The sequence below is a fragment of the Zea mays genome, chromosome 2 (assembly GCF_902167145.1).
Source record: "Zea mays cultivar B73 chromosome 2, Zm-B73-REFERENCE-NAM-5.0, whole genome shotgun sequence".
Taxonomy (NCBI): Eukaryota; Viridiplantae; Streptophyta; class Magnoliopsida; order Poales; family Poaceae; genus Zea; species Zea mays.
The window spans coordinates 206476062-206495150 of record NC_050097.1 but is presented as its reverse complement, the minus strand read 5'-3'; the positions used below and the strand labels follow the sequence as shown (position 1 = coordinate 206495150).

Sequence of the window (19089 nt, the reverse complement as noted above, 5' to 3'; positions counted from 1 at the left end):
AGAAAGGTCGGTCCCCTTGCAAAAAAGTGCGACAAAAGCCTTCAAGCGAGTATTAACACTCCCTTCGAGGCTCGGGGGCTACTGTCGGGGACCATAATTAGGGGTACCCTCAAGGCTCCTAAATCTCAGCTGGTAACCCCCATCAGCACAAAGCTGCAAAGGCCTGATGGGTGCGACTAAGTCAAGGATCGGTCCATTCGAGGGACGCGATCACGCCTCACCCGAGCCCAGCCTCGGGCAAGGGCAGCCGACCCCGGAGGATCTACGTCTCGCCCGAGGCCCCCCTCCAGCAACGGACACACCTTCGGCTCGCCCAAGCCCAGTCTTCACCAAGAAGCAACCTTGGCCAAATCGCCACGCCAACCGACCAAATCGCAGGGGCATTTAATGCAAAGGTGGCCTGACACCTTTATCCTGACGCACGCCCTCCAGTCGACAGAGCCGAAGTGACCGCAGTCACTTCGCCGCTCCACTGACCGGTCTGACAAAAGGACAGCGCCGCCTGCGCCGCTCTGACTGCTGTGTCACTCAACAGAGTGAGGCTGACAGCGGCCAAGCCCGGCCCTAGGCGCCATGGGAAACTCCGCTCCGCCCGACCCCATGGCTCGGACTCGGGCTCAGCCCCGGAAGACGGCGAACTCCGCTCCGCCCGACCCCAGGGCTCGGACTCGGGCTCAGCCCCGGAAGACGGCGAACTCCGCTCCGCCCGACCCCAGGGCTCGGACTCGGGCTCAGCCCCGGAAGACGGCGAACTCCGCTCCGCCCGACCCCAGGGCTCGGACTCGGGCTCAGCCCCGAAGAACGACGAACTCCGCTTCGCCTGACCCTAGGGCTCGGACTCAGCCCTGGCCTCAGCCGACGGTCTCTGCCTCGCCCGACCCGGGGGCTCGGACTTGACCTCGGCCTCGGAAGACAGACTCGACCTCGACCTCGGAGGAGCCTCCACATTGCCCAACCCAGGGCACGGACCGACCACGTCAACAGGAGGCGCCATCATTACCCTGCCCCAAGCTGACTCAGGCTACGGGGAACAAGACCGGCGTCCCGTCTGGCTCGCTCCGCCAGACAAGTAATGATGGCGCCCCGCACGCCCTATGACGACGGCGGCTCTCAGCCCCCTTTCGGAAGCAAGAGGACGTCAGCAAGGACTCGACAGCCCCGACAGCTGTCCTTCCGTCGGGCTCCAGCGCTCCTCCGACGGCCACGACACCACACGAACCGGGTGCCAAAACCTCTCCGGCTGCCACGATGGCATGTACTTAGGGCGCTAGCTCTCCTCCGCTAGACACGTTAGCACACTGCTACACCCCCCATTGTACACCTGGATCCTCTCCTTGCGCCTATAAAAGGAAGGACCATGGCCCTCTTACAGGAGGTTGGCCGCGCGGGGAAGGACGGGACGGCGCTCGCGTGAGGCCGCTCGCTCCCTCCCGCGTGGACGCTTGTAACCCCCTACTGCAAGCGCACCCGACCTGGGCGCGGGACAAACACGAAGGCCGCGGGATTCCACCTCTCACGCCCTCTCCCTCCGGCTGCCTCCCCCTTCGCGCTTCGTCTCGCGCCGACCCATCTGGGCTGGGGCACGCGGCGACAATTTACTCGTCGGTCCAGGGACCCCCCGGGTTTCGAAACGCCGACACTTTTATTCTCTGTACTCGAATTTAAATATATTGGATGCGATAATTATGAGTTTAGATATTGTATCGACGTGTAGCCAAATATAGTCATTCTCGTGTTGTACTGGTGCTTAGATGAAAACTAAAATATTTTATGTATTTATTATAACACTAATTGAATGTTATTTAGTCTACAGTAACATATCCACTGGATACCCGATACCCGGTGGATACCCGATGGGCACGGATATGGGTATAGTTTCTCGCCCGATTGACTTGGTGGGTATGGATATTTGTAGAAGTCTCGGGTACAATTTCTGGTCGGGTATTATTATACCCGAACAAAATCCGACCCGCTGTCATCCCTAGAAGGGCGCGAGACACTGGGTGAAACTGCCTAAACAGTAGAACATCACGCTAAGATGTTTTTAATATTGAATATAAATTGTATATAGGTATATACGTTTTTTTGTAAAATAAAAAAAATCGTGTCGGGTCGGACCAGCACTACAGACCGAGGCTACAGCCCAAACACGGCACGACGTTTTTTGCTCTTGCAAGCATTAGGTCGTTTCTGAGACCATATTGGCGTAATGGACTACATGGTGTTTGAGGTTGCTGAATTGGATAGAGCAGCAATGATTTGTCACACTAACAGCAAAATAAAAGGTTATTTGTTGGTTTTAAATGTTAGTAATTGCTAGGAAGTAGCGTAATTTATATGGAGCACATCCAGTTTTTATTAATGCCTGACTTTAGCAATCACTCCATATTTTGATCTATCTTTTTTATAAGTTTAACTTCATGAGACTTATTTTATAAACTTGATCTCACAAACTTTCTCTTATTTGGTCTCTGTATGATGGAATTATGTTATTTTATAATCTCTGTTCATTGAGTCAATCGTTGTGAACTCTCTTCTAATCGTTCACTTCATTGGCCGTGTTGTACCAAGATATATTTGCATGGAGTAAACAATAACATCAGTTAGCCAAATCAAAAAAATATATTATACAGAGAGCGGAGACAATCAATAAAAAATCTTGAATTTTTTTATGGATAATTTACGTGGGTATTGTTGTAAGTCGTCGCAACGCACGGACAACCGACTAGTAATACTTAATATATGTGTTTTTTTATATAATTTCAGATTCTTCATTATCTATTTAAATATAAACATAAAAATCAAGAGCTAAAATAAATATTATTTTAGGAAAGGAAGCCCGACGGAATGGTGGAACTAGGTGCAAAGCGAGACGGCTCTTGGTTGGATGGCTAAATTAGAAGATTGTGTTCATAAACCTAAGTACGCTCTTTGTCTGATGGCTAAATTAGATGATTGTGTTCTTAAACCAAAGTACTCCCTAGGTTTCAATTTGCGTCGGTGAAGATGGCATTGTGATACTCGACGGTGAAGATGGCTTTGTGATGCTCGAACACACCGGATGGCTAAAATCAATGACATGTAAAAAATTGAAATCTCGTAAGGCGATATCTACACTGATTTGTTTTGACGACAAACGCTACCAGCTAACCGTGAACGTACAGGGCAACAGTTCCCTAGATTAACATCAGTGTATAAGCCGAATTCAGCAAATGCAGCACAATCGTGTCCTGTGTCCATCTGGTTTACATCCACCCAAGACTTATATTGCTATAACATGACCAGATCTTAGTCCCGGGGAGAATTAACACTAGCGGCATATATACAAACCTACTCCAAAAATGTTCCAGCCAAAATGCTTATACCTAACAATAACGGACGGTAATCCACCTTCCTACCTGGAACTAATACGTAGCACGAGCTAACACCAGAGAGATCTAGAAGAGACCTTGATCATCTCCACACGGTTTCATTTGCATCAGTGAAGATGGCATTATGATGCTCGATCAGACACTGGATGACCTCAATGGAGTTGTAGTCTGGGGGTGAAGCATCGTCCAAGGGGATCTGGGATGAAGCATCCTCGCCATCCTCATCTGCAATCGATTAAGCAGCTAATGTATTTATAACAGTTGACCAAAGAAGATTTTTTTTGCCAACAAATCGGATTACAGTTCCTAGTGACAAAAGTAATATTTTATGAAAATCCAATTGATTAAATAGTCTACTTGAACTGAACAAACCAAAAAAACTTTTGGGGAATAATCCCTGCCCCACTCAAATAAGCCCTACTATTCAGATGAAAATCATCCAGAACTTTTTATTTGAAAATCATCTGAAACTGTGATATCTACTCAAGAAGCATATAATATATTAATGACTACAAGGCTAAGCATGCACTTAGGGAACAGCCTAACCTGAACTTTGATTAACATGCTTTTCAATGATGACATAAATGTCTACTAGTTCATGTAGTGGCAAAGTAGCTACATCTGTGACTTCTTTTTGCTGGTTACTTTTGGTAGGCAGTTGCCACATGGTCCACGATCTCAATCATTAATTCATGCTTGGCTATAAGATAGAGGACAGCGAGTACCTTTCTTTGGTAACATGAGTCAATTCCAGATTTGATAACTTAAATGGTTTATGCCACAATTGATACTGACAACTACCACAAGGGCAGCCACAAACAACTGCTCTATGCCACAATGATCAGAGACAACTACATAATGTCTGAGATTGTATTAATAAAATAAACAAAGTACAATTTACATACCAAACAGGTCCCACGTGGCAGTATTTGATGTTGTATCCACAATTTTTGGAGGCGGTTTCAGGGTTAACTTGAGGTGGTTACGCAAATCTGTGCCAGCATCACCTTGCCGCCACATGATCAAAGGCGCAAATTCCACAGCAAGGCTGCGGGAGTCCATCTACATTGCATACAAAAAAAAACTTGTCAAACACCACCACAAAGGTGATTCAGTAGTACTCCCTCCATCCTTTTTTATTTGTCGCGGTTTAGTTTAAAAATGAACTAGTAGACGACAAATATTCGAGAACGGAGGTAGTATTAGTTAGGACCACGAGACCAACTCCAGAAATACAGAAACTAAAGCAGCATTCTTTACATATGTAAATTACTAAACTGTGAAATACTTTACTGCGAAAAGATATACAATGTGGTTTATCAATCTACACTCTACAGACAAAACAGAACAAGATCATTTAGTCAGTATATTCATGTCCATACCTGTCACAACTCACAACCCTATTTAAGACAGCTAAGCACGTGTGAATGTGTATCAGAATCCCATCTGTTTGCTACATTGCTCATGTTTTTGTCCCAATGAAGTGGCTAACAAATGTGTAATTGGCCTACAGCTGATTAAGCAAACCGTTGTGGTTCCTTCTTAAATAGTTTTTTTCCTGAATTTGAATGGAAGAGTAGTGAAACCTGAGCTGAGATCTTTCACGTAAAAGCTATTAACTTCGGTAATATGAAAAAATTTCGCACTCCCAAACCCAGTGGTGGGCACCTCTTTAAAAGACTTGTTTACACTTCTATAATCTTTACATGCAGCTTGGTTCTTCATTGATAAGTGGGCTTATTTTGCAGAAACCAATAGGGTTCAAGCCAAATAGATAGATGCTGAATCTTCCACATGATCTCAAAACAGCTAGGTGGTATATGGATTACGTGCTCAGTCCATGTTACTCCTGAAGATGTTATATATAGTTTTAATGATTTATAGCACTGCATTATATTATTCAAAACAGGATGTATTTGTTACTAGGTTTGTTACAAAAGTCCTTCAGAAACCCAAACTGTCAGTCAAGCCATGTTAGGTAAATTGACATTTCCTAACATTTGTTGGCCCTGTCAAAGCTAAAGAGAAAAATGTGCAAGACAATTAAAATGTCAGGGGCACACAATTCCATACAATATGTACTGAATCTGAATGTTAAAAGGTGCCACCAAAAACAGTCACACTGACCCTGCTAAAAATCCGTATCATATAATCAGTTCAGATTGATTACTTTTAGTTCCAACAATAATACAATATTGTAAAAAACATAACAAAGAAAAAGGAATAACTTGAAAATGAATCATAGAGAAGAATAATAAAAAAAATTAGGGATAAGATCTACCTTGTTAAGTGATGATTTATGGCTGACTCGAAGAAGCAATGCTGTAACAAACTCTATTGTCATGTAGTTCACATTTGGAAGCTTCTTCAATATATCCCTAAGATCAGGAATGCTAACCCTCGCAGCTCGAAGCTCATCATAAAGCGAAAATGTAGTAAGCGGCTCAGGGATACTGGCAAGGTAGCACTTCACCAGTGCACCTACATCAATAGGATTCACACCTTCAGGTAAAGATGCGCCAGAGTCTGCAAAATATGAAAAGAATCAGGGGCATGGTAACAAATGATAGCTAAGCTAAGCTTAAATATGATTGAATGGCAGCGATACCTTCATTGTAAAGAGAAACTAACTGCTGAAGAACTTTTTTGTCACCTTCAGATTTGAATAAGTACTCATTATTCAAACCTGGGAAGAAAATGATTCAGAAACCATAGTGGTAAACTCGGAACGGGGAGAAGCTTTCTGTATAATTTTCAGCAAGTTCACCTGATATAACCAGGTAGTCTGCACATCTCACTAGCACCAAGGGCACAGCTTTACCAGATTGCTCTCGTTGTACAGTGGCTTCAATAGGAACACCAAACACTGCAAGATTGTGATGTAATAGTGGATCATTTATTTGTTGTTCATTGCTGCTCTTAATGTAAAATGGTTGAACAACTATTTACGCTTTGTATCAGAGGGTCATTTCTCACAGGTCACAATTTACAAATAAACAGATCATAAACTTACAGAAAATATCAGTGAAGAATAAGATGAAGAAGCCAGGCAAAGAATAGCAAAGTAGTCAACATAAAACTTAAAGGCATACAATCCAGAACTAACGCTATGCTACAGGAAACTTAGCAGATACAGGAAAAAAATAACTGCCTGGATGCTAAAAGAAATCATATGTGTTGTCAACTATGACTCTATGACAGATATGAATCCTGGATATTGAATTGTAAGCATACCATCAGTGCTTGCGACTCCCTGGGACAAAGAGACAGAAATGAGAATCAGCGTTGTACACAAAAAAAAGGTCAAATTGTGTTACTAGGTAACAAAATTCCAAATCACAAACCTTCTGCCAGCGTTCAATATTGTTCAAGATACTCTTGCTTTTATCTGCAGTTTTTTTAGCAGCCTGTGAGCACATGAAACCAGAAAAGGATGAGCTTCTCTAAAGACACTAGTGTTTATCTATAAAGAATGATGAACAAATGGCATCACAAAAGGAATGCAAGGTCCAAATTCCAGAAAATTACATTTCTCAATAGGTTCTAATGTTACCCCGAAAACATTTAATACAGCTATTTAAACATTTAAAACAGCTATTTAATACACCAACGATTATGCCATGTTGTTCACACCTGGAAACGCAAATAACCAAGGTGCACTACTTGTTACTCCATCTTTTCCTGGCAATGATTCAGTGCACTATTCAACCAATCTTTATGTTGGTAATAATGCAGAATAGATAAATTGGCAGAACTAATGAAACAAGGAACTCTTGCCTTTTTTCCATTAAATTGTTTTTTGGGTATAATTCTAAATGATTGCAACAAATAGAATTCAGAGAAATCCACAACAGCTGAAACTACAGTGACCAAATGACATGTCAAAGTACTTATGTTGAAAAGCATGTATACCTCTTCAACTTTAACCTTTCCCACTGCAACCTTCTCCTTTGTCTCTGAAATGCCTTTCCTGAAAAGCAAACCAGTGGTGGCAGCAGCGGTGATGATACGCTCTTGCACTGTCTCATGCGGTGGCCGTTGCTGCTGCTGCTGCTGCCTAGCCTCCTGGAAGACGACCCACCGACTCTTCACCGCGGACCCAACCTTCCCAGCAACATCAGCTATATTATCCCCGGCCGATTGCCCTGCCTGCTTCAGCTTGACACCTGCATTAAATCGGCACAGCAAAGTTAAAGTTCTAGGCAAAGCAGACATAAAAAAAATTCTAACAGGATATAAATACAAACAGCCTGCACAGTCACACTCTCAGTACTATACTAGTAGCTCGATAATAGCTCCGAAGGACATGATAATTCTTATTTTTGCTGATGCCAAAAGGCTGTGGGTAATAGTAAATCACAACATCATCATGACAAAGCAATTTGATGGAATAATTACACGAAGTATGAATATTCGTACAGAAAATGATTACCGAGTGATTTACAACAAACAAGTTGTCACTGCCCAACAAACTTACTAGATGTGGAGAAGAAATCCGTGGCTTTGCGGCGCCACTGGGGCGGCTCAGCCAGCGGCATCACTACCTGCACAAGATGAGGAACATCCACTGAGCCATGAAACAGCCGTAGACTAGAACCTCGAAATGAACCTATACTCCGTAGCAGTAGATCACAAGGGAAAATCAGAACCGAAACCACTCCCGCAACGCAGCTCTCACTCGATTGAGTGTCACATCATGGATTAATAATTTCATGAAACATCTAGCATAAATAAACATCTGGAAGGCGTAAACAACAAATGAAAAGCTGAACCACATCGATTAATAACTCCGTAAAACATCTAACGAAAATAGACATCCTGAAGACGTGAACAGCAAATGAAAAGCTGAACGGCTGAACCACACGGTCATATTACTCCTAAACCCAACGAGCTTAAAACCAACCCAGCTCCTAATCACAAGAACAAACACAAGCCAACTCCAAACCAAACCAAACCAAACCAGGCTAAACCAACCAGCCCAAGTAGATCAGCAGTTCGAGCTAGTAACGAATGAAAACCCTAACCGAGACAGAAAAAAAGAATCACGCAGACACGCACTCGATGCTGACCGAAGTTCGAGCAGGCGAAGGTCCAAACCAAACCATAGCGACAGAGAGAGACGAGGGATCGAACGAACCACGGCCCGATACCGCGAGCGGAACGGGATTGCGGGAATGAACGGCGAGCTGGAGCCGACCGAGAAGGCAGGAAGCACGCGCGCGGCGATTGCCTTGCCTTTCTTCTCTCTCTCCGTCTGCCTCTATCTCCCGAGTCCCGACTCCCGAATCGGATCGGATGGAAGCTGAGGCGAATCGCAGGGAGAAAGCGAGAGGACTGGGACTCCGCTACGAGGCCGCCCGTTGCGCGAGCTGAAAACGAGTTGGGTTTTTGTTGGGGGGCGCTCTGCTGTCTGCTGTGCCTGTGTCTGAGACTCTGTGTGCCTCTGCCTGGTTGGATGCTTGGATTCTGATTGGCGGCATCGAGTCAATGGCGGAGGCGAGCGAGACGGGCACGGGGGGATTTGGGAATGCCCATTCCCGGTCATGACGTGCGCCGCGCTGCCTCTCACTCACTCGCCTCCGCGTGGGCCCGGAAGAGAACCGATGCTCGGTTCTGGAAGCATCTGTGGCTGCGGGACTCTGGGGTCGGAATGGTATAGGTGAACGGAGCCCGAGAGACGGTAACACAATAGTTTGGCAGTAAAGCCTATGCATCCGCTTCCAAAGTCTTGCGCATGGCATGAGTGAAACTGTGAAAGCTCAAGAAAGGCGGAAGTTCTAATATCCTCGTTTACTGACCGTGAACACAGATGAAATCATGGAATTGCTAGTTTGGAAACCACATTTTCTCAAAAGATTTTTATTTTCTTAAGGAAAAATAAACTAATTTTCCATTAAAAAATAGAAATATCTTGAAAATTAGGGTTCTCAAACTAGCCATAAAAGAGCATTACTACCTTTCAACTCGATGTCATGTATGTATACGTTAAATAATTGATCTTGCAATGGCAGATCAATGGACAACGGAAGTTACAACTTGGAAATATTTTTGCCCCTTAATAAAATCACAAAAAAATGTACATTTTATGAATAAAGTAATCATGTCAACTCCAACAAATAACGGTAGCAATTTCCCTAATGTCGTTTAGATCATTAGAACTGAATTCCATTATAATAATCGTAATTTAGACATAAATCAATTAAGCTAATATAATTTTATCTATAATATAGTTATATACTACTACTGATCATAAGAGGGAATATCTATGTACTACATTTTTTACTACAGTGGAGCGAGTCAAAGAGCATGTTATAACTTGCAAAGTATAACATAGATTAGTGATACATAAAATCAATTTTCATCCCCTCGTCCCTACGAATTTAAGATAATCTTATATCTATATTTTGGAAAGTGGTGTAGTGTCAAATTATATATAAAAACCTACTCTATTAAGTAAATTTCAATTCCTTTAAAATGAAGTGAACCAGCGACCCATAAGGGTGAAAACAGGGAGGATACAGATAGATAGTAGGTTATTATATATTCTATCATAATGTATTTCAATCGGATTCAACGAATAGGTAGAAACGAGATACGAAATTATGGATATAGAGACCAAATATTTATTCTGACGCTTAAGTGACAGATACATATATTATTTAGCTAGATACATCCAGATACTAGATATTTGTCGGATAATGCATGAATTGTTTATTATTCAATAGAATTCATTTTGCGCGTAAGCTACCGTGAGCACTGCATAGACTATATTTCAACATTACAACATAGCAGTAAGTTAATATCATACAATAGTCCAACACAATAGTTCGAATGCAAGAACAAGATTTGAATTACATAATGGTCTAATACAACACATGATAGTTTCAAATGACATAAGATAGTCTAATACAACACAAAATAGTCCAACAATGTGATATATAATTTATTAATAAGTTATGGAGTACTGAAGTTACACATGTGATATATAGTAGTATGTTACTTTGACATAAATTTGGACATTATTTTAATAATTTTGACATGAATGTATGTTCAAACAAAATTATGATGCATTATAAAGTTGATCTCTTCAAGCTATATGATTTTCATATAAACTCTATCTTCATCCGAGCTCATATGTAAACATTATACTTCTATAAAAAATATATTATAAAAAACATATAAACTCTATTTCATCCGAGCTTATATGTAAAAATTATGTTTTTATAAAAATTATATTATAAAAAACATATAAACTCTATCTTCATCCGAGCGATATTTGTATCAGATCCGAATATCTAAATATTTATCAAGTAGATCTCGCTTGGAATCTAACTCAAATCCAAATATATACTATCCGGTTACTAATGTATCCATCTCGAAGATAAAAGTATCCGAATCCGCATGGAAATATCAGACGGGTATACCAACCTATTTTCACCCCTAATTTAAGGTAATCAATCATGGTTATCTCAAATTTACAAAGCCTTACTTTACTTTAAAGTAGACGCCGGCGCGTGCCGAAGATAAGAATCAGAAGACAACAGACAACACATGTCAGAAGCGATAGATAATACTCAACTAAACCATCATTTTCATCGAGATAACACAGGATAACCACAAACATAGTTCGCTTCAATTTCTCCATGGTACACTGATAACAGAGTTCAAGGAGCTTGTAACATGGGTAGCAAAATTTAACGATGCAACAAAAATACCAAATACTATCAGAGCATGCATGAGGTAGGTTCCACAGTAGCAGAACATCAAGTTGTATGTGCTCAACGGTAGCGGCGGAGGGAAAGGGTCTGGTTGCGCTTCCAGGTGGCCCTCCTCGACGGCCTATTCTTGTGGTGAGTGTGGCCCTTGCCACGCAGGCCACGGAACTTCTTGCCTGCGGAGGTGAGACCACGGAGCTCCCGGTGCTTGTGCACAGGATTGCATAGCCAGTTGATCCTTGGATCATTGCGGATGGTAGTGTGGGCCACATCAACAAGAATGATCTCAAAGTACTTGTAGGTGCTATCCTGTTGTCCAGTAACAAGAGCCAGATGTGGCATCAGTACTGACAAGGATGAAAATTCTCATGATATCTTGTTAAGCTCAACTCAATTAAGCATACCTCATTCACCCAGTAGGAGTTGAGAACCCTGAGTCCACCAAGCTTTCGTCCAGCCCTCTCCTCAGCAACAGACCTCTTGTTCCTCTGGAACTTGAGCTGGGTGATACCCTGGTGCTTTGGCTTGCCATAGACAATACCTTTAGGCACAGGCCTCTTCCTGCCACCACGCCTAACACGGACACGGTAAACAACATAACCCTGAACAAATATAGAGTCAGAGACAATTTAATAGTGAACTAGTTCAAAGCATTACACTGACAAGTACAATCTGTTCATTCTACTCAAAACTGAAACTATCACAGAGAAGATGTATTAAACAAAGCACCCAGCTTCATAGACATCATTGAGAATATGCATTAAGTGGGAATAGCTTGATGAGCAATACTACAACAGGCAGGAAGCTTCAAGCCTTCAACATAATCACTTCCAAAATCAACCCTAACATATCACAACCGCACTCAGCGCAAAAGACTAAATTCATCAGACCCATTGCTACGAAAGGTTCTAATGAAACATAGTTTACCGACCAATATGTCCCATAGTAACTAGTACAATACTACAATATAACAAATAGATTGAAAACCTGCATCTTAAACCTAAAAATTAGCAGGACTGGTAATCATAGTGTAAATTTAAACATCTTATAATAACAGAAACAAGTATACTACAACATTCAAAAAAGGTAGATCGAATCAGTCAATTTCTTCGGAACCTAAACAAGCCTTCATTTCGCCCAGGAAGATTGGCATTAATCACCAGAAAAACTACACCTGCACGCCCTGGCTTGCAGGAATCTTAAAAACAAACAGCATATTATTGTATCACCTCGAGAAATTACAAGCCTAAATGACAATGGCAATCCCTGCGCGGCTGCACCACCCCCCGACCTTCCCCTACCCATAAATCCATCACCGTCAAAGTTCGCGCGCGCCAATGGGATCTGCACTGGAGGAGATCTACCTGCTTGGCCTTGTAGCCGAGGCGGCGCGCCTTGTCAGGACGAGTGGGCCTTGTGAGGCGGACGATGGCCGGCTGCTGCCTGTACTCCCAGCAGCGCACGCGCTGCACGAACCGCATCACATCGGACTGCTTCCTCCGCCATAGCTCCGAGACGTACTTGTACGCACCTGTGCCACAGCGACAAAATGATACGACACACGGTAAGACCCACGCATGCGAATCGGAGAGGCCATCAGCGGTAAATACGAGAGCTCACCCATAGCGGATGCGGCTGCGGGCGTGCGATGGCGGCGGCGGGGTGGGGAAGGTGAAGCGCGCGAGACGGCTAGAGGAGACTGGAGTCTGTGTGGCCGCGGCGTAGGAGAGACCTTATACCGAGGCGATGGAGTAATCGTGGCCGTCGGATGGGACTAGGTTTTGGAATTGTCCATGATAGATGGGCTGCTAAAGTTGGGCCTTACATTGCAGACGTACACAGGCCTACTTCGGTAAGGCTTCGGTTCTTAAAAAATACTACCTCAGTTTTTAGCTGTCGCTTCTCAATTAAAGTATTTTTTCTAAAAAAATAAAACTGTTATAAAAATCATTTGGTAAAATAGAATTTATATTGTTTTTTAAACTACTTTTCCATCTTCTTACTTAGCTTCATCCCCACCCACTCCCATCCCCACTCAGGCACTCACCCCTACATCATCCTTCGGCTTTGGAGTTTGGTGCACGACAAATCTAATTCATGTCACATGTTAAAAATAAACATCCAACCTATGAGAGAGTTAGTAGTTTTTTCTTTCCCACTACTACTTAATTTTGCAGTTGTGAGAGGTGCCCCTATAAAGGTTACTTCTTTGTTATGTCTTTGCAATATGCCATATTTAATATTCGCTTCAAATATTAAACTCATATACGGTTGGATTTCGATTTGGTTCATATTTTATAGTCAGTGCTAGGTCGGACTCCCTATATTACAGTTGGAATTGGCCTCTATCGCTACTGGATTTGGCTCCAAAAGTAGGCAATCGACAGTAATGGAGGTAGACTCATCACTATCAGGTCGAGAACCAACTAAGAGCACCTAGAGGGGGTAAATAAGTGATCCTACAAAATTAGCTCTAAACAACACAAACTTGATTTATAAAATGTGTTAGTGAGAACGAGAATCAAGTTAAGATGAGGAGAGATGAGAAAAAGAGAAGTCTTCACTTGATTGTTCCTTTAGGATAAGTATTAAACTTAGGATCAATATTACAAGTGAATATGAGAACTCAAGAAGACAGTAATTGTAATAAGTAAATGGACAGGAGACACGGCGATTTTTACCGTGGTTCGACCAATGCCTATTCCACGTTGTGGTGACCTCCTTTGGTGAAGGGTTACACTCAACCCCTCTCAAGTGATCCAAAGATCAAACTTGAGTGTCACGGTTGTCTTCCTTATATCAATATCACATTTGTGAGGAATCTCCACAAATTGGAGTCTCTCACGCCTTACACAATTGATCACAATCAAATCCGGAGTAAGGTGGGAACTAGAAATGCACACAACAACACAATTGTAGCAACACCACGCACACAAGTAAAGAAAAGAGTGTACGAATCAAAACGATAGAGTCACGGCTCAAGAACGCGCTCAAATCTCTCTAACAAATCAAAGTGTGATGCTTGGGTAGTATGCTCTTGTGATGCTTGGGTACCTACTCCATGCGTCTAGGGGTTCCTTTTATAGCCCCAAGAAGTCGTTGGTTCTTCATTTGGGAAGCAATCAACTTTCCCTGTCTGTGTGTGCACCAGACTGTACGGTTGTCGGGTACCATAACTAGGGGTACTCAGATCACAACGCTAAAGTGCCTAGACGCTTGAGTAAGAAGGGGTCATAAGCAAACACGCTCCCAACCTTACCAAGGCACGAGGGACCTAAGTCACGACTCGCCCAAGGCCAACCTCGACCGGGAGACGCAGTTACGACTCACCCGAGACCAACCTCAGGCGGGAGACGCAGTCACTGCTCGCCCATGACCAACCTTGGGTGGGAAACACAACACATTTCCGACTCGCCTGAGGGCGTCTCGGGCGACTGTCCGATGTTGGCCAAACTTCTTTACTCCATTTTTTGCTCGGCTTGATAAGTCTCCTAGCACTTAGACAAACATGATTAGAACCTAAGATAATTGACTAAGTACTAGAAACATACCTTTATCACTTTGATTCATAGAGGTTTGCACTATGCCCATTTTCTAGACCATAAGTGCTTTTCTTATTTTCCTCAATTTGCTTTCTAAACACTTGTGCTCGTGCTCATATGAATGATGTTAGTCCAAATTGATGTGTTGAGCATTTAATAACCAAAAAACTAGAAATGGAAGTCAAGTCAAACACCCCCTTTTTGGTGATTTATGCCAACACACCAAAAGCAACTTAAAAATACTATCATAACCAACTATGAGCCAACTTTTGCAAATTGAAGTCAAGTCAAACACCGATAGAATAAGTATAGGATTTAGCGTATTTGGATCATTTTGCTACCATTTGGTTTATTTTTGCAAAACAAATTTATTTTCTTACTTCTAAGTCAAAACATTATAGGTTTGCAAATTAAACCATTTTCAATACTAGTTTTGATCAGAAGCTACCCCCTTTTCCCATAAGAAAGATTTCTCCCCACAAGCGAGTAGCTTTATAATCAGAGGGCTCCTGATCAAAATGACAAGTTCAAAATACAATATTTTTTTGAAATTCACAAGTGGCGGCTGATCTAGTTGCTTTGGCCTTAATCCCCCTCCCTTGACGTTAAGCACCAAAACGGAGAAACTGGTGGCCTAAAACCTCATTGTCGCACCAAAAATTGTGAATTAAAAGTAAGAAGGCAATGAATACCAAGGGCAACTTGAACAAGGTACATTGATACGGTTATGCAGTGGAAGCCTTTTCCTTTGTCCAAGTCCACCATTTCTCTTTCAATCTACCTTTGAGACTACACCACAATCACTTAAGCAAACATATTAGTCTCAAAGGGTCAAGTTGTAGCATAACCTCCCCCTAAACATATGTATCATTTGCATAAGGACTTGTGAGGTCTAGAGATGACATTCTACAACTTGAGCAGCAAAATAAGCAGTAAAGACAATTAAGCTCAAAATAACATGATCAAAGGCATAAAAGTACATGTATGATATAGATAAATCCAAATTCCACAAATCTAAGATATTTAACGCACTACATAGCTTACAAAACCTTTTCTCGTCTAAAGGTTTAGTGAAGATGTCGGCTAGCTGGTGATCGGTGCTAACATGACAAACATTGATATCTCTCCTTTGTTGGTGGTCTCTTAGAAAGTGATGACAGATGTCTATGTGCTTAGTGCGGTTGTGTTCAATGGGATTATCTGCCAGGTAGATTGCACTCTATGGTGGAACCGCCCGAATTATTCTAGCTTAAGTGCCCAAGTCATGCCTTAGAGGCAGCAACACACTTAAATCGGAATAACCCGTCAGTCCCTCAGATCTAGTCTGATAAAGCCACTTCCCCGGGATCGAATATCACTAGCTCACTCGAAGGTGAGTCACAGAGAGAATACAATAAAGCATGAAACCACAAATTAAAGTATTAGAGTTATTAAATAAATCAGAGTTTTAAATAAAAGGGAACAAGTTCATAAATAAAGTATAGCGGATAATCGATAACGCCAAATACTGAGATTAGGGCAAGGCCTAACCCACTACTCCTCCTGATCCTCTCCTGCCAGAACTGCATCCCACTCAACCGTCCAACCCGGAGGCAGGGTGGAAGGCCAAGTCACACCATCAACCATGTACTGTAGCGTACCTGCAAAAATTGTGCCACAAGCAGGGCTGAGTATACTAATACTCAGCTAGACTTACACGGTGTGAGGAGTCTACTCCTCTACCTCTAGACCATGCAGTTGTTTGGTTGAGGGGTTTGGTTTGCCAAAAGCACTAACTGAGTCTAAAATCAATAATAGCTTTTCCAATTATAGCATCATTAATTTAGCTAGGTTTGCTCCTTTCTAAGCATACATGGTAACAATCATTTAGCACAATCAACATGTTATCTCAAGTAAAACCTCATCCACTTTTTACTCAATGCAGTACAAGGCGTCAAGCAGTCTCATTAGCTGCGAGATGTAGACGATTCAAATCGAGTTTTTAACCTTGTAAGGTAAACCTAAACACACGACATGTAGGGGCACTCCGTCCCCAGACACGTCAACCGTCCCCATCGATTCCCCGTTCGCGACCAGGGCTCACCGTCTTGGCATACAATGCTCCACTGACCCCGGCTGCCGCCGTGCAGTGACCGCACTTGTACCCACCATAGCTAGCATGGGAGACCCAGTCTCAGGACAAGTGAGGAGGAAAGTCCGCGCCCGGATTCACTCAGGTACTAGGCTTACCGATTACCATATTTCCCGACATGTGTTTAGTACTTTTAAACGCTTGACTCAGGTATCCACACATTAATCCTTAATTCCATTTCTGTCACATGGACAAGGCATCCACCCTGGATCCAAGTCCATAGACCATCATAGATCCCATTATCAAGATGTATACAATCAATGTCTGACCTCGCGCGAGTGCTAGAAAAATCACTCGACTTCTACCGAGATCCTGATTAGCAAGCAGCTACTCAACCTAGCATACTAGTATCCATCTCAAAAAGGAATCCTGAGTTCATGCAACTAAGGGTTTCAAGCAACTCCTACACTTAAGTGCACATTAAAAGCCTACAAACATTAAGTGTAGTAAGTAGCATATATAAACGGTTATGCATAAAACCGGGGCTTGCCTTCAAATGCTGGGGCTGCGGGAAGATCCTCTGTGGCATGTCCATATAACTTTCACCAGTGACAATCCAAAGTAGAGATTTTAGTGGATTAATAAAATGAATATGAATTAGGTTTTATTTTAGGCAATATTATTAATTATAGTTTGTGTGGTATATGCTTATTCATATAATGGTGAATGCTATTCATGTAATGGTGTTTATTTATTTGGTGAATGTTTCTTTTGTATGTACGATATGCAAATCCATATTAGAAGCTGAATGTGTGGTAGAAGAACCGAATACATTCAAAGACGACCCGCATGACATGTTTGAGCAAGGCAAGTGGATTCTCCCTCTGCATTTCTGTTTGTACCCAAGTAATGCATATAATAATGTTTACTTTTCGGATATTTGCATAATTTGATAGGATTTATCTAAATAGGATTTCCTAGAACTGCCAACCCTATTCCTTGATTACCCTGGGATAAATACTATGCTTAGCAATTTGTGCTACTGCTCAACTTGGTAATTATGATGTCACTCTTTAATGATACTATTGTTTCGGAAATGAAATTTGTATTATGATGTTAACCCGATGGTTAAACAAGATCATTTCGTATTAAATGGAACATGGAGTGACCACCCAGGATAACAGTGCAACCATGAGTGCTATAATAGCTCTGGCTTTGGTAATTAGCTCTATAGACTTAGCGCTTAGCAACCCTACCTGAAAGATGGGCAAGACGGGGCAACAGTGGTTTGGTGGCAGCTAATGTTAACATGGGGTGGTAGTCTTGGCTAAGTTACCTCGCCTAGAGGGACATCAATACTGGCGTGGAAACCTTAGCGGGTGGCTTTGTACTAAGGATATTTTGTGAAAGCCTCATTGAAAGGGAAATAGGCTCAAACCTTTTCCCAAATGATTTTGGTGGTTGAATTGCCCAACACAAATAATTGGACTAACTAGTTTGCTCTAGATTATATGTTCTACAGGTGCCAAAGGTTCATCTACAACTATACTAAATCGACTGTCCGGAATACCATAGATTATTCCGGATAGGAGAAGCTTTTTGGAAAATCAGGCCAAGCGCGGACCGTCCGGGTCTTTGCGGCAGACCGTCCGCGACACCTAAATAAACCTCGGACAGAACCAATGCAAAAACATGTGTCTCTACTGCGGACCGTCCGATGGAAGAGCAAGCACCATCCGAGACCACGTGCGGACCGTCCGGGTCTTTGCGGCAGACCGTCCGTGACACCTAAATAAACCTTGGACAGAACCAATGCAAAAACATGTGTCTCTACTGCAGACCGTCCGATGGAAGAGCAAGCACCGTCCGAGACCACGCGCGGACCGTCCAGGCCCTTGCGGCGGACCGTCCGCGACACCACTTTGACTTCGACCAGGAACTATAAATCAGGGACAGTCCGAATAAACCACGGATCGTCCAGCTACAACGCGCGGACCGTCCGGCTATAATTCACGGACAGTCCGCAGGTGAAGACCTGGTTCAGCCCGAAGGTGACAAGTTGAGCAAAAGGAATTATATAGCTAGCGCGGACCGTCCGGGACCAAGGGCGGACCGTCCGCGTGGTGTCACCGAGGCAGATAGCCGTTGATCTAACCGTTGATCTGTCAGAAGTATCCGTTGAAGATGTCAGAATCGATCGTTGGAGGGTCGCGGACCGTCCGGGCCCTAGCCGCGGACCGTCCGCCAGTGCAATTTCTGGCAGATGCGCCCCAACGGCTATATGGGTGGTTGAGGGCTATAAATACCACCCCAACCGGCCACTTCAAGGGGTGGGAGTCCAAGCAACATTCCAAGTCATCTAGTGACATACTCAAGCCCTCCCAACCACA

At 43.0% G+C, this 19089-nt stretch overlaps 2 protein-coding genes across 3 annotated transcripts; both read right to left on the bottom strand.

Annotated features, from left to right (window-relative positions):
- Positions 1-3159: 3159 nt before the first annotated feature.
- Positions 3160-8851, bottom strand: LOC100272596 (uncharacterized). Of its 2 annotated transcripts, none has more exons than XM_035964618.1 (10): positions 8512-8851; positions 7849-7915; positions 7284-7537; positions 6716-6778; positions 6606-6624; positions 6139-6237; positions 5980-6057; positions 5653-5897; positions 4277-4433; positions 3160-3596 (listed from the first exon to the last, which is right to left on the bottom strand). In XM_035964618.1, the coding sequence occupies exons 2-10, from the start codon at positions 7907-7909 to the stop codon at positions 3454-3456; spliced, it is 1119 nt and encodes a 372-aa protein (XP_035820511.1). In that variant the 5' UTR covers positions 7910-7915; positions 8512-8851; the 3' UTR covers positions 3160-3453. The 2 variants fall into 2 exon arrangements, with proteins under 2 accessions (XP_035820511.1, NP_001140531.1); NM_001147059.1 differs by having other exon boundaries at positions 3179-3596; positions 8509-8847.
- A 2088-nt stretch (positions 8852-10939) lies between these two features.
- Positions 10940-12794, bottom strand: LOC100281990 (60S ribosomal protein L15). Its single transcript, NM_001154906.2, has 4 exons — positions 12707-12794; positions 12451-12617; positions 11491-11688; positions 10940-11395 (listed from the first exon to the last, which is right to left on the bottom strand). The coding sequence occupies exons 1-4, from the start codon at positions 12708-12710 to the stop codon at positions 11150-11152; spliced, it is 615 nt and encodes a 204-aa protein (NP_001148378.2). The 5' UTR covers positions 12711-12794; the 3' UTR covers positions 10940-11149.
- Positions 12795-19089: the final 6295 nt, after the last annotated feature.